Here is a 16,953-nt window from a genome sequence, read left to right on the forward strand (position 1 = left end):
ACACAAATGGAAACAGACGATCAGCTGGCATTTACCTTGGGTAGAAACGCGCAACGCACACTGCGCATGCTCTACAGAATTTTCAAGCGCAGTCAACTAATCTTTCACGTACTTTATAAAACTGAACAAATGACTTTTTTTTAAAATTTAAAAAAACACTGTTGCCCATACTAGTACTAGAATAACTCTAGGACTTTTCTATATTTTCTAATAAAAAGTATATGATACAGCCTTGTATTTTGTGTCCTATCCAAAAGTCAAGCACTTTCAAGGAAGGATTCACGTACTTTTTTTTCCGTGTAGATTAAAAATTATACGCTGTAGACAGTTTTAAAAAGTTAATTGTAAAAAAATCCCACTGTGATGCTTGCAAGTGATTTTTGAAAATGTTTTAAAACTCATTCAACACATCAGTCCCACCTCGGGATTTTTTGGAAAATCTTCTCATTCTTTGACAACTTTTTCCTAAACTCAATATTTTCGGACTTATAAGCTACTAAATATAGGTCTACAATTACAAGTCCAAAATTTCGAAAATTCATAACTCGAAAATTTGGAAAATTAAACAAAAATAAAAAAATACGTATCTGTTTTTTTCGATACAGAATAGAAAAAAATTATTTTTGGCCGATTTTAAGAGGTCGACTAAAATCTCACGTGAAATTGACCATATATATATATGTTTTTTTGGTTTTTTTCGAAAAAAGAATCAGCTACGATTTTCGGAAATGAAAATTTGTAATCTTGGGCCGATTCCAGATAAAACTGCGTTAGCACAATTTTGACTCATTTTAGGTAAACCTAAAAGTGCTTGAAGACAACCGTGTATAGAATGACTATATTTTGTACAAATTTATGTATTAATTTTTTTAAAAAAGTTAATTTTTTTATTTATTTAATGAAACTAATTAACAAATGTGTCATTTTGTTAATTAAAAAATTTAAAAAGATTGGTTCTTTTTTTAAGATATGCTTAAAAATTCTCAAAAACCGAATTAAAATCAAAAAAAGAAATTTTTTTTGTTCTACATAAGTATATTCTCAGGTATTTCTTCTCTATAAATTAAAATTCGAAGTCAGAATTCTCTGATAAGCTCAAAATTTTGAGTTAAATTCAAAAAACTGAATTTAAAGTCAGAATTATCAAATTGGCTATAAATTTTAAAGAAGGACTTAAAAAACTGCTCAAAAATACATGATACCAAAGTTCTTAATCAAGATGATACTATAAGTATATTTTTATCCAATAAAATGAAAATAATATAGAAATAATAGTATAAAATATATTATTTCAGAAAATGAATGAAATTTTAAATATAACAAATTGATTTTATAAATGCACGCATAGAAAGGGTTTGCTGTGGCAGCGAACATTTTGCTGCCACAGCAAACCTTGTTCGTTGAAATACCCGGTAAGAAGTAAGGAATTGAGAAGAATTGGACATTTTTTAACTTTTTACAGAAAATGTTAAATTATCAATTTTTTTGAATTCCGTTTCTGTCCAATTCCTATGTATTCCTTTTTGAGGCAAAGATTTCTTGAAAGTGAATTCCAATCAACTCCGTTTTAATATTTCTTTAATTTTTTAATTTTTGTGAATTCCGAAATACTGTGTGATACACCGAAAAAATGCCTAGGACCCGTATACCAGGAATTGACTAGGTTTCCTAGTTACGAGAGGAGCCAACTATAGAATCCTGGTCAAAGTAATAAGATTCAAGCATAGTTAAAGTGACCAGGAAAATTAGTCGATGTATTCAGGAAAAAATAGTCAAATTGACTAGGAGAATAATATTAGATTTACACTGTGTATCATAATTATTTAAAATTGCTAATCAAATTCTTATTATCAAATAAAAGAGAAAAACTAATTAAAAGAAAAAAGAAAAAAATTAATTATTATATTTGAACATATTTATATTTGACTTTGTATTTATATACCTTAGAATTAATTTAAACTTATGAAATAAATATTTGACGCAGGGGGGACGCGAACACCTGAACCTAACGAATACGCACTTTGAAACCCGGAACGATAACCACTACACTAAACACGACTTGGTATTTTAATTTTTTAATAGACACTAGATTTTCGAGTCAAAATACAATACTTAATCAGATGATGTTTTATACATTTCAAGTACACAATTTTATACACTTGTCAAAAACTATTTATTTTTAATTATTTATGACATTCAAATGAAAATAAATTTAAATACACAAATTATTGCAAAGGTAAATTTTCAAACACACTGCGCGATTAAAATAGTAAAAATGTTGTCACCACGTGCGTAAAAATTTCGACGATTTATATTGAAACTTAACCAAAAAAGTCTGAAAGAATTGCCTAATATAATTAAATAGTTTACTTTCTAAAACATGGACTATCTATATTTCCAGAGGTTCCGAGAAACCAGCAATTTTGATGTATGTAAGAACTCCATTTTATGTACAAAAAATAGACGCGAGTAATGATAAAAAATCGTTTTACGAAATCACGATAAATGACGCGAAAGATATAGAGGTAAACACTGTCAAAACAGAAGCAGACGCGTGCGCATTATGGAAATAGGCAAAATTACTAAAATCCTAGTCAATTTGACTAGGATTTGCAGGGTTGTTTTTGCCAGGCTTGAATTTGTTGAATCAACCTAACGATCCTAACCATAATGATTAGGAATCCTTATTACTTTTACTAGATTAAGATTAACTATAGAGTCATAGTTAATAATACTATCGAGATTTTTTTCGGTGTACTCGGTAAGTTCAATTCCTGTCTATTCCGTTTTAATATTTTGTAATTTTTAATTCCTTTGAAGTTTGCAACACTTTGAGATAAGTGCTTCTAAAATTCGGTAGTCATAGTACAGTTTAACCCCTTGGCTGTCAACGAGATTTCCACTGTTTGGGCCAAAAGTGTGTTGAAAACATTTTTAATGGATTTTTTTGAAACTTGGTACCCCAAGGTTTCTGGGCTCGCTGATTACGAATCTGACATCAGTTTTTCGAAATTCAAAATGGCGGATCCAAGATGGCGGAATTTTTTCAAAATTCGTCCGTCGAATCTGCTTAAAACTTGTTACTCGGGGGTTTTAAGGGTCGCTGATTACGAATCTAACATTAGTTTTCCAAAATTCAAAATGGCGGATCCAATATGGCGGACAACTAAATAAAAAATTGATCAGATCGGGTTGAAACTGAGTACTTGGGGGTTTTCAGGGTCGCTAATTACGAATCTGAAATCAGTTTTTTAAAATTCAAAATATCTGGTTTAATATGGCGGAAAATTTTTAAAAATTTATTGAATTTGTTTAAAACTGGTTAATCTGACATCAGTATGATAATTTTTGGTGAAATCAAATTTCGATAAATACCCTGAAAAAATAATGACAGATTCGTAATCAGCGACCCTAAAAACCCCCGAGTATTCAGTTTCAATCCATTATAATTAATTTTTTATTTTGCCGTCCGCCATATTGAATCCGCCATTTTGAATTTTGGAAAACTAATGTTAGATTCGTAATCAGCGACCCTTAAAACCTCCGAGTAACAAGTTTCAAGAAAATTCGACAAATTTTAAAAAAATCCCGCCATCTTGGATCCGCCATTTTGAATTTTGAAAAACTGATGTCAGATTCGTAATCAGCGCCCCCAAAAACCCCCGAGTACTACGTTTCAAGTCAATCTGATCAATTTTTTATTTTGTTGTCCGCCATATTGGATCCACCATTTTGAATTTTGGAAAACGAATGTCATATTCGTAATCAGCGATCTCGAAAACCCCCGAGTAACCGGTTTCAGGAACATTTAAGAAGTTTTTAATCACCTTTTTTAAGTTGCGCATATATGCGTCATGAACCACTTTTGGCCAGTTTAGTTTTGTTTCTCCAAATGAAAATGAAAAGAATTGGTCACAAAGGAATTCAAAAGAATTAAAAATTTCGAATTCTTATTAATTCCTTACTTCTTACTGGGTAGGGACAGCGAAAAAGTTCGCTATGACAGCAAACTCGCATTAGTTTTTACTTATGTTTGCTGTCACAGCTAACATTTTCGCTGCCACAACAAACATCTGTTTACTGCTGCAGCTAATTTATTTTTTTCCGTGTGAAAAATTTAGTTTTGAAATTTACAATTGATATATTAATATATAGATAACTTTTGAAATTATACGTGCTTTTCATATAAGTTAAATTCGCTATTCAAAAAACTGTTTCTTTTATTCGAATCTCTCTGAATAAATTCTCTTTCAAATTCTTTTGAACTGATGGTTCCCCTTTGTTCGTTATAATTTCTACATGAAAAATATTTCTTTTTATACAGTTTTAAAATGAAACTGAAACTTGAATGTGGAGAAAAGAGGGACTTACCAATCGCTAATTATATATCCATCGAAGTTACTTCTACTTCTAAATAGTTGGAAAAATTGTAAAATCTATGATGAAATCGTGCACAGAAACGCCACTTACTCCAGGCCAAAAAAAAGAACAGTGTTCTAGAATAAGTGTTACAATTTTATTATAGAACTGTTCTAGAGCTTTGTTCTAAATTTGTTCTGGAACAGTTGTTCTGTATCTGTTCTATAACAGACATGTAACATTTGTTCTAAATTAGTTATAGAATTTTGAAGTAACATTGTTCCTACAGTGTTCTAAAACACTGTTACAAAAATTTAATATAACTGTTCTTTCACTATAAACTCGTGTTTGTTTTCACTACACGGAAAGATATTATTAAATTTTATAAAAGTATTTTACAAGTGTAGGACAAAATGCGACAAAGGAAAATTTTGCTATTAACAAAACTAACACAGTAAATCTTAATTTAAGATCGGTCTTAAATTCAGCACTGTCTGCTATAATGTTAAAGGATACAAAATAGTACATTGCGTAACAAGTGTGAACTAGCGGCCTTTTTGGAACGAGCGCTAAGTTTCACCGGAGACGAGTTACGAAAAAGAAGCGCGAGTTCCAAAATGCCGCCACACGTGTTGCGCACGATACTTTTCATAACAAAATCATAAAAAGGCGTTGACACTGAAACACATAAATATAACTGAAAAGAATGTTGAGAAACGCATACAGAAGATTCGGAACACAGAACCACTGTCAAGCGTACTTACTAGCTGATCGCGCGGGGGGGTTCGGGGGGCGAAGCCCCCCGACTACAAAAAAACCAACTCAAAAGAATAATAATAATATTCGACATTTCAAAGAATCGCATTTTATAATACCCCAAGCCACCGGACGCGTCGGGGGGCGAAGCCCCCCGAAACCTAGTCGTGTACTTCGACGTATTAATAAAAATAATATCATTAAAGAATAAAAACAGAATTTTTCACACGAGTGATCACGAAAAATAGGTTAGAAACTCTCAGTATTTGACAGATACTGTGTTGCTGCTGTAAGACACGGTAAATGTAGTTAACTGAACGAAAACATAATCACGCCTCTTCTGGACGGAATTGCAACTACTCGAGCGTTACAAAAATACTCGAACAAGCACAAACAAAGCTCTTTTTTGAACTGAACTGTCATTCGCAGTATTTTCGTAACTACGTACTAAAAAGAATAACTTTACATTCGCCTACGGAGAGACAAATAACGCCATTTTTATGATTGCGTTATGAAAATTGTTTAAAATGTTGGAAATTAAATTTGTTACGTTTCTATCAAAACAAATTTTTTCCGTCGGATTCTTCCTTTTATAGCAGGAGCGTAGTCACAAAAATGTTTCGGGGGGGATGTTTTATGAAAATTGATGAGAAGTCAGAGATGTACTGAGAAGAAAAGTAGCATAAATGTTTATTCCCAGAATTCTAGGGTGGAGGGTTCAACCCCTATAAAGCCCCCTTGGCTACGCCCCTGTTTTAAAGATTTAAATCAGTGAAAGGCGAGTCTACATTGAGAGAAGGTGCGCATTTATGTTCATAGCTATAGGTATACCACAGCATGCTTTAGTATACCTATAGCTATGAACATAAATGCGCACCTTCTCTCAATGTAGACTCACCTTGATAAAGTGGAAGAATTTTATCTTTTCAATGTCACTGTAATTCTTTTTCTGTAACTGGTGGGAGAAACTTGGCAACGTATACGGCACTGAGCCGGCGGAATCCGTATCACACGAATCACAGACTAACCATATCCAGATTATTTTTGTTTTATCTTCCGGGAAGGCAGGAAGATCGTAAAGTATCGAAAAGATTATCAATCAATTTTATTAAGTAACAATAATATTACTTATGAAATAAACAGTTATCGTGAAAATAAAAAGGGCAGAAAAGTAAGTGAAGAATTTCTTTTTGAATAACTAATGTAAACAAAGCATGAAAAGCTATTTTTTTAATTTTTAAAATAGATTGTTTTGATTGATTTTGCACGCAGAAACCTGTTGCTCTAGTAGAAAGTGTAAAATTTCAAGGTCAACGGTTTTAATTTTACAATAGAATTTAATGATCATACTCTAATTAATAGTAATCTTAGGAAACCTTGACTATTATTTTATTTATGTTATACTATTCCATTGAAATAATAGTTTGAAATTTTAATTATTTTATTTTATAGTTTCGCGGAAATCAGGTTAGTGAATCTCCAAAAATTCAACGTCTTTATACTCTTTAATTCTGAATAAGTAAAGACTCTCCCACGTAAAAAAATAAGTGCATATAGACTTGAAATAAGTGAAATTTCACCTATTTTAAATATATATATATATATATATATATATATATATATATGGGGCATTCCACGCCAAGTCGGACACCTTTTGACTTTTGCATCTCCGATTTTTTTCAAATATTTTTTTTCTTTTAGTGCTCGTTGAAATGAGCTACCATGATTTTTTTCAAATTTATTCATTAAGCGGTTTAAGAGATACAGGTTTTTGAAAAATCACGTTTTTTACGTAAATTTTTTTCTGAAATGCTTATAACTCGGACAAAAATTGATCAATTTTGACGTTCGATATATGAAAATTTTTGTTTTTACACGTAGTTTTTGATAAAAATATTAAAATTTTTTTTTTTTAAATTTACCAAAAAAAATTTAAATTTTAAAAATAAAATTTAATTTTTAAGAATGTATGTATCGATCGATTTTTTTCAAAATTTTTTGTGAGAAACTGGTACTAAATTAAGAATTTTTAAGCATAGTCTGATGATGGGCAAACGATGGGATCTATTTGTTTCTGATTTTTCAATTTTTATATTTATAGCTAAAAGTATGAAAAATGAATTACAAGACGTTCAGGATATTAATTACTTTATTGTAATTTTGAGAAAGCATATTCATATGTAGAAAAACATTTAATTTCGTGACCGTTTAAATATTTTAAAGGTTTGAGATGTAGCGGATGAACGCAGCGCGTAAAATAGAAAAAGGCCAACGCACAATGAAATCTTAAGGCTGGAGTCCCATGCCAGCGTTTTGCGTTGCGTTTTGTAACTAGGCCATGAGTGTGAGAGAGATACAGATATATGTTTGCTTTATTTGCACTCATTGCCTAGTTACAAAACGCAACGCAAAACGGTACCATGGGACTCCAGCCTAAGACGTGAACTTATAACAAAACAATGAGATAGAAGAGGACAGGAGCTTTGTCTGTCCTTCTCTATCGCATTCTTACGATAATTCATTCATTTTTCATACTTTTAGCTATAAATATAAAAATTGAAAAATCAGAAACAAATAGATCCCATCGTTTGCCCATCATCAGACTATGCTTAAAAATTCTTAATTTAGTACCAGTTTCTCACAAAAAATTTTGAAAAAAATCGATCGATACATACATTCTTAAAAATTAAATTTTATTTTTAAAATTTAAATTTTTTTTGGTAAATTTAAAAAAAAAAAATTTTAATATTTTTATCAAAAACTACGTGTAAAAACAAAAATTTTCATATATCGAACGTCAAAATTGATCAATTTTTGTCCGAGTTTAAGCATTTCAGAAAAAAATTTACGTAAAAAAACGTGATTTTTCAAAAACCTGTATCTCTTAAACCGCTTGATGAAAAAATTTGAAAAAAATCATGGTAGCTCATTTCAACGAGCACTAAAAGAAAAAAAATATTTGAAAAAAATCGGAGATGCAAAAGTCAAAAGGTGTCCGACTTGGCGTGGAATGCCCCATATATATATATATATATATATATATATATATATATATATATATATATATATATATGACGGGTTCCACGTCAAGTGATCCAGGTCAAAAATTTACATGGAATATTTGAAAAATTTGTATTTTCTGTAAAACAAAACGAAAATACGTTTTCTATTTTGGGTTTTGCTGCTGTTTTTCAACACTTTCTAATGGTGTAAACAAATGTAGAGAAAAAAAATGTTTGACCTTGAAAAATTAAATTAAAAAATAAAATTTCATTTTTTTATCAAATGGGCAGTTTTTATTTTTTTAAAAAAAAATTTATCATAAAGGTGAGGTTTTTTCCTAAAAAAAATGTATAGGTCAAAACGTGGGACAAGAACTTTTAACTGGTCAAATTAAGCATTTACTTCTGCCGTGCACCGTCCCACAGTGGAATTTTTTTTACAATTTACTATTAAAAAATGTCTATAGCTTACAATTTTTAACCGATTTGAGTGTTCTTTGTCTTAAATTAAAGGGGAATAAATTCTTAAGACATCCTTCGAGGCCGATTTTGGAGATTTTAATTATTTATAATTTTTTTTAAGTCAAAGTTAACAAATTAATACACTTTTTTAAAAAAGGAGGTTTATTTTCTTATTCCGTTGATGCACATGATCTAAATAAATTTAAATTCATCCAATATGACCACCAGATAATTAATAAAGCATAAAATAATTTATTAAAATTGTTATAAACAATATATAGCCCAACAACGCGCAGGGGCGGTGGATTGCAGAAGTAAATGTTTATTTTGACCAGTTAAAAGTTCTTGTCCCACGTTTTGACCTATACATTTTTTTTAGGAAAAAACCTCACCTTTATGATAAAAATTTTTTTTTAAAAATAAAAACTGTCCATTTGAAGAAAAAATGAAATTTTATGTTTTAATTTAATTTTTCAAGGTCAAACATTTTTTTTCTCTACATTTGTTTACACCATTAGAAAGTGTTGAAAAGCATCAGAAGAACCCAAAATAGAAAACGTATTTTCGTTTTGTTTTAAAGAAACTACAAATTTTTCAAATATTCCATGTTAGACCAAAAATTTAAACTTTGACCCCCTCCAGTTTTTATATTTGTTTAAATAAATTAATAATATTTGGTATTTTTAATTGTATCTAATAGGACTATTGTTTCTGCAAAATTTTTACCCGATCCCAAACATTTAAAATTTTGACCTGGGTCACTTAACGTGGAACCCGTCATATATATATGCACTAATTTTTACGTTTAAGACTTGAAACAGGAATAAGTGCATAATTATTTAGATTTAGAGAGATAGTATATTCTATTGAGATTGAATGTTTAGTATTTATTAATATGAAATATTGAAATTGTCTTTGTTTTGCAGAAAAATATCGAAAATGAAATTTTTGGGAAAAGTTGTATTAATAACTGGAGCCAGTTCTGGAATTGGTGCAGCAACAGCAATTCTTATGTCAGAATTAGGAGCATCACTGGCTTTAACAGGACGTAATCTTAATAATTTGCAAGATGTCGCAAACAAATGTAAAGATCCAAAGCCATTCATTATCACTGGAGAGATAACAAACGAGAATGATGTTAAAAACATCTTAGATTCAACTATCACACATTATGGAAAATTAGATGTTTTAATTAACAATGCTGGGACATTAGAAAGCGGAAGCATTGAAAATACAAGTTTGGAACAATATGATAGGTATTTTAAATTTCGAATTAATTAATCAGTCAGTCAATTAATTATTTAATTAATCTTTATTTCAACGTATACTTTTATTTGCTCGTTGGAAAACATATTTTTTTAATTTCTAAAATAACTTTTCAGAGTGTTCAACACTAATGTGCGTTCAATATATCAACTGACGATGCTGGCTGTTCCTCATTTAATCCAGACGAAGGGAAATATTGTTAACGTCTCAAGTGTCAATGGCATAAGATCATTCCCAGGAGTTTTGTCATACTGCATGAGTAAATCGGCTGTGGATCAACTAACACGATGTGTTGCTCTAGAACTTGCATCAAAACAGGTGATTAATCATTTTCTAAATATTTGCACATTCTCATCATAATGAAAGTTAAAAATTGGTTTCTGAATACCTGATTGGCCTGCCTCCTTATGACTTTATGGATGATTTTTTTCTGATTATTTTCAAAAAAGGCAATATTTTTTACTTTTCTTACAAACATTGAAGTAACAGGGTTGCCACAGGTCAGGGAATTCAGAGAAAAGTTTGAGAAAAACAAAATTATATTTTTGTGGCAACCCTGAGCCAACCACATTTTGGCATAAAATTGTGTAAAAAATAACAGAAGTCAAATCTATTAAAAAATTTTTCTGAATTATTTTTTTAACATTAGTTACATTTTTTAAAAAATGGAATTAAAAAGTTTTTAATAATTTAAATTTTGTAACATTTTATTGAAAATAATTGCTTTTACTTGAGTATTTCATTAAAATTTTGAAGAATTTTAATTAGTACAAATTTTAAAAATGATTGAATTTTTAAAAGTTTTATTGAAAAATATTCAAATGAAAATTTGAAAATAAAAATTAGCTTTAAAAAATTATATTATATATAATGTTTTTTAACCCTCCATCACACATCTTAGAAATAATTACACCATTACATTTAGAGGGAATCCCTCACCACATTGTAAAATAAGCGACATTACAACATTCTGATATCATTCAAGCTGACGGATTTAAATTCTTCAACAAGGGAGCTTGGCATCAATTTTTCTATGTATTTTAGGTGATACCTATGTTCGAGTAACCGACTATTTATTTCACTGCCATCGGATTCCTTGTTTTCTTACTATCGAGCTCTTTGAAATCGAAAGCATCTGAAGAAAAGGGACTTAAGCCGCATTTCGCAAATCCATGTTTCATTATTTCTGGAATTTCTAATCTGTCAATTGCTGTTTTCAGGAGAGGAGCGACGTTTTCTTTTTCAAATAACTCAAATCCGTAATCCAATCTCCATTGATCGAGAATGGCTTTCCATAAAGCTTTGAATGGTCGAAAAAAGGCAACATCCAACGGCTGTAAAACATGTGTTGCGTTGGGAAATAGCGAAATAAGTTCAATTTTGTGATCTCTGCAAAATGACACAAGTGGTAAAGTGATATGCGACGAATGTCCATCTAGGTAAACAATGATTGGAAATTCGAGTTGTTTTTTTATTGCCCAAGGATAAAGCACATTGGTTACATATTCATAAAAGGATTCTGACGTCATCCCACCGTTTTCAGTATTTCCAACACTCCATCCTTCGGGTATTTTTCGTCCAATACTGGCCGGAAACCTTTGGTAGGAAAAAAGAATCATCGGTGGAGCCATTTCTCCGACAGCATTAATAGTGAATAAAATAGTAATGCTTTCCTTTTCGTTGCCACCGACTACTTTGTGAACAGATTTTGTCCCTTTCTTTGTTAAAACGTAACCAGCCTTCGGACAGGGGCTAAAACCACTTTCGTCAAGATTTAAGGAGGTTAAAGTTTTGAACGTTCAAATGAACGAAATTTATTTATTTCTTCTTCAAATTAAATTTTTATTACTTTAATTTTGCGTCACTATTAAGCAAATTAATTATAATGTTTCTAAATGTAAAATTTGAGTTTTTAATTTGAATTGTAATTAATAATCTATGAAAATATTTTTAACAAAAAATATTTCGTTCATTTGAACGTTCAAAACTTTTTGTTCCTAAGATTTATTATTCTTGATGGATGAATATTTTTTAAATTCTTGCTGTCCAAATATTCTTCCACTTCATTAAACCAACTTTTCAATCTTTCTGGTGTTGCGAGTGCTCGACACTTGGATAAGTTCTGAGCCATCCTTTTTGACAAATCAGGGTGTCGTCGACAAAATGCTTTATACCAGTGTCTTCTAGGACGGTCATTTGTGAAAGGATTTTATCTTTCCTGGCTGATAATGTATTTGCGAACTGTATCCAATAATTGATCCTTATTTACTGGAAATCCCCGGTCGTAACAATAAAATATCCAGTTAAGAATGTATAATTCTTCTTCTGCCGACAAGATTGTCGATGGTCCAGAACGCGCTGCTTCGATATGGGAATTATATTTTTATATTTACAAAAAAGAGTACTTTTGGGGATATTATACTCTTTTGCAACATGTGAAATTGACATTTTCTTAATTTTATGTCATCAAGCGCGCTATTGATATCCTCCTGTGAATAACTCTTTACCTGTGTGGGTTTCCCCATGTCGAAAGTTTTCGTTTCTGGAATAATATTATTGGGGTTTTATCAAGTCCAATTTAAATAGATTAAGTAAAACTATTATATTATAAATATTAAATACTAGTGTTATTAATCGTTACATAGATTTTTGGAAGGGTGGCCAATAAATTATAACATTAAATTAAATATATACTTACATCTTTACGTTTAGACAGGTTATTTTTATTTTCGAAACATCTGTCAAATTCACCGTGTAACAACTGGGAAATGAAAAAATAATAAACAAACCCAGTCGCTGAACGCTACGTTCAGGCACTAGTACACTTATTATTTTCACGTACGAGTTGATAAATTCTTAATTTTATAATAAAATAGGGGGAAAAACGAATTATCATTTACAATATGCATTTTATATACAATCATAATGAGTATAAAACTATGGCGAACATTAATTTCAGTCAGGTAATAAATATTTTATTATTCAGGGTGTCTAGCGTCCGGGAAAACCGGGAATTTGCCGGGAATTTAGTTCGACCGGGAAAAACCCGGGAAATTGCCGGGAATTGAAAAAAATATCCGGGAATTTTTGGAAATTTTCTCTAATTCATTAAAATCTATAAAAAAAATTTCAATTTAAGGTAGTTCTCCGGCTGCTACTCTTTTAAAAATTGATTTTCGATAGATTTTCTTCAAATTTTGAGGAAATATTTCTTCGGATGCCTTTTAAATGTGATAGAAACTTCAAAACCTTTTGCCATGTCAAAAAACGAGATATTGTGGTTGACATTTTTTATTTTTAACATAAACGCATGGAAAAGTGAAAGTTTGAACTTGAATAAGTCAAAATTTAGCATCGCAAAGGGTTTTGAAATTTTTACCACATTTAAAAGGCACCAAAAGAAACATTTCCTCAAGAAGAAAATAAATTTTTACAAGAGTAGAAGCCAGAGAACTACCTTCAGTCTTATATTTTTCAAAAATGAAAAAAGATATATTATAAGTATATAGGCAATTTCACGTTAAATTTCAGTCCACATTTTCAATTAGGATGAAAATATATTATTGTAAATATATTTTTTCATTTTTTATAGGTAACCAAATTTTTGGATTTTTAAAAATAGACTCTAAAATCTATAACTCTAAAACTATTGAATTTAGAAAACTTATCTAATACATACTTACAAATAATAAGGATAGTTTGCAAAAAATATTTTGGTCCCCCTATAGAATAGAAAAATAAAGGATACGTATACCTTTTTTCTAAAAGGAATAAATAAAATATAAAGTAAAGAAGAAGAAGAAGAAGAAGGAAATCTTTACTTTTCTTTACTTTATTATACTTGGCTTAAAATGAAAAAGGAGTTATACACTCCATATACTATAAATAAAATATACTTGTGACGTAGAATTGACCGTATATTATTATTATTTATATAATTGTTGCATACATTTTTAACATTTTAAAGACTTCAATTAAAAGTTTAATTATAAATCCTAATATTTTTAACTTATTGCAGTTGAACCTCAGTGACTTTTAATGTAAATATCTAAAAGAAGACATAAATGCCATTGGGTATTGCAAAATAATTCAAAAATAATCATTTATCCACAAATATAAAAAAAATAATTGCAATTTCTATTATTTGAACTTTTGATTATCTGAACCAGATCCTGCCTGAATTAGTTCGTATAATTCAGTTTCCACTGTATTTAAAAAATTATGAAATTTTAATAGTATAGTCATTAATGTCTTAAAAATAAATCCGGGAATAATTTATTTTTAGGTCCGGGAAAACCGGGATTTTGCCGGGAATTTGAAAATCATAATTCGCTAGACACCCTGTATTATTCGAAACTTAAGCAATGTCTAACGAAAAAAATAAAAAATGGTCGCTCAAACGATGGATTCATGAACATGTGCGAATAAATAATTTTTTGTAAGAAAATGAAAATCTAATATTCAAGAAATTTATATTATTTGACAACCTCAAACATTTATCTTTTCATAAAATATAATTTTAAATATAAAAATTCAAAATAGTTCTTATTTTTACTTAATTTATCAATAAACAAATAACAGTTCAGCCACTGGTACACGTGCGGCGACCTTAATATAGTTACCTTAATATAGTTTTTTAAAAAGTATCAGATTCCGCTGGTCATTTTAGACAATCATGTTGTATTTGCCTCAAACAGTTAAGTGGGTATACCCACTTAAGACTCGCTAAAAAAGGCTATTTTTTATTATGTGTAAAAACACATAATTAAATAAACTCTCGAAGTGTAAAAAAAACAGTTTTCATTTTTTTAAATATTCTTTTTTTATTTAAAAATAATTATTGAAAAATATGTTTAAAAAGTGCGCCGTTGATGAAATTTTTGGCATGGATGATCCGAAACAAAAAATCCAAACGGTGTTAAATTCAGCATGTTTATAGCTATAGCGCATATCTAGGGATTTTAAAAATTTTGATTTTAAATATATTTTTGTGGCCCAAAACGGTGAAGAAATCAAAATTTTTTTATGTTTTTCAAAAAATGTTCACCATTTTGTCATTTTTGCTAAAAACAAAAATCGTATGATATGTGCTATAGCTATTAACATGCTGACTTGTTTGGATTTTTTGTTTCAGACCATCCACGTCAAAAATTTCATCAACGGTGCACACACACTTCTTTTTTTAAAAATATTTTTCATTAATTATTTTTAAATAAAAAACAATATTTAAAAAAATTAAAACAGTTTTTTTCTTGCACTTTGAGAGTGTATTTATTTATGTTTAAAACCTCACATGTCAATATTTACAATTTAAACCTGATAAAATTACAAAACTAGCCTTTTTTAGCGCGTCTAAACTGTAATTTAAAAATTACATTATATTTAAAACTTAATTAAAATTTTATTACCTTATTATTTATTAATAGTAATTTATTTAAAAATATAAAAACTTTAATTTTTGTATCTAAATAATGGAATTCTCAAGGAACTTTCGAAAAATTATAAAAAATAATTGATTTAAAGAAGAAGTTTAGTTAATAATATTTTAGAAAATAATTAAATTTAAAAAGGTTTCAGTATTTAAATATTTATTTAAAAAAATTATTCAAGTTTAGTATAATTGAATTTAGAAATCCATAAAAAGTCAGGGAAATTACATATCGACTAAAGCGACTTTTTTTTGTCCCTTGACATCGATCCGAGGCCTGTAAATAATTTATATAAAAAGTATCTTATTTTCTATTTATTTTAGTTTTTTAACTATAAAATTGAAATAGTCGATAATTGTTTTTCATTGTCTTCTTTTTGTTCTACTTTGTTATAGGTACGTGTGAATTCAGTAAATCCTGGAGTGACCGTAACACAGTTACACAAAAGAAGTGGTATGACCGACGACGAATTGAAAAACTTTTTTGAGAAAAGTAAAGCAACACATGCCTTGGGTCGTGCTGGAGACGTGACCGAGGTGGCAAAATCTATTGCATTTTTGGCGAGTGATGACGCTAGTTTTATCACTGGTGAAAATTTGCCAGTTGACGGTGGACGTCACATTATGTGTCCTCGTTAAATATTTACATATTCGTAAATAGCCATATTTCGTAAATATTTTTAAGATATAAAAATACCTTGTTTTCATCGAGGAGTACAAGTTTTTTATGTTAGACAAACGAATGGCTATATATCTCTAAAGTGCCATTATTCTGCCAGTGGGATAAAAATATATTTTCAATAACTTGCAAAAAAAATTGAACAGTTTGAATTTAATTTTAGTAAGGGGATATTCACTTTGTTTTTGCTAAAAAGTACTGTGCACTTTTCTATTTTCATTTACTGTCACTCTAGAATTTTTCATTTACTATTTGACTAAAGTTTTGAACGTTTAAAGGTCAAACCATTTTATTCCACCTAATGTATTTTTGACCTTTATAAAAAATTTCAATACTTTGGGAAAATATTCTTATCTGTTTTGGGATAACGAAATGCATGATGATTTGTAAAAAATAATAACATTTTGTATAAAAAAGATGATTTAAATTGAGAGTACATGAAAAAAGGTTATATTGACAGACATTACAAAATATATAAACAAGTTGTTCATTTCATGACCATTTAGCTTCTTCAATATATAAATAGAAATTCGTGACGTAATTCACGTACAAAATTTTAGCAAACTCCATCTAAACATAAATATGTATAAAATTAAACTCTTTTAATTTGTGTTTTGTACTTGATAAAAGTATCAAATAATTTGTAATAAACTGTATAATATGTTATTTAAGTTTCTGTATGAAATGTCAAAAATCGATCTATGTACATATGGTCCAAAAATTTGGCATAAATAGGTTTTTCTCCAACGAAGTTACAAACATTCAAAATGAAAAATATAAAATGAAAAATGGTTAATTTTTAAGGTAAATTTTTTTCTTATTTATGAAGGTAGTAATAAAAATATCGACGTTCAAAACTTTAGAGACATCATTTAATTTTATATTCTGTTTATTTTAATGTGTTCTGATATTTTTTCTGAGGAAATATTTAAAATTTTGTTTGCTTGTTAACAATGCTTAACTGTTTTTTTCAAAATGCTTTAAAAGTTTTAGTGTGAGTG

The 16,953-nt window shown here is 29.2% G+C and overlaps 2 protein-coding genes across 3 annotated transcripts in view; one reads left to right on the forward strand and one right to left on the reverse strand.

Moving 5' to 3' along the window:
* LOC122510570 (disintegrin and metalloproteinase domain-containing protein 10) overlaps nucleotides 1–4,465 on the reverse strand; it is a 1,090,443-nt gene extending 1,085,978 nt beyond the window's left edge. The window contains exon 1 of the mRNA XM_043625327.1: nucleotides 4,372–4,465. The gene's annotated coding sequence lies outside the window, so the exon portion shown is untranslated. The remainder of the gene's footprint in view (nucleotides 1–4,371) is intronic.
* Nucleotides 4,466–6,097: 1,632 nt separating this feature from the next.
* LOC122510541 (3-oxoacyl-[acyl-carrier-protein] reductase FabG-like) lies at nucleotides 6,098–16,689 on the forward strand. Of its 2 annotated transcripts, none has more exons than XM_043625289.1 (4): nucleotides 6,098–6,290; nucleotides 9,506–9,835; nucleotides 9,962–10,163; nucleotides 15,670–16,689. In XM_043625289.1, exons 2-4 carry the CDS (start codon nucleotides 9,519–9,521, stop codon nucleotides 15,910–15,912), a joined length of 762 nt encoding a protein of 253 aa, XP_043481224.1. In that variant the 5' UTR covers nucleotides 6,098–6,290; nucleotides 9,506–9,518; the 3' UTR covers nucleotides 15,913–16,689. The 2 variants fall into 2 exon arrangements, with proteins under 2 accessions (XP_043481224.1, XP_043481223.1); XM_043625288.1 differs by having other exon boundaries at nucleotides 6,099–6,286.
* Nucleotides 16,690–16,953: the final 264 nt, after the last annotated feature.

This window comes from Leptopilina heterotoma, unplaced genomic scaffold (genome assembly GCF_015476425.1).
Source record: "Leptopilina heterotoma isolate Lh14 unplaced genomic scaffold, ASM1547642v1 Lhet_70, whole genome shotgun sequence".
Classification (NCBI taxonomy): Eukaryota; Metazoa; Arthropoda; class Insecta; order Hymenoptera; family Figitidae; genus Leptopilina; species Leptopilina heterotoma.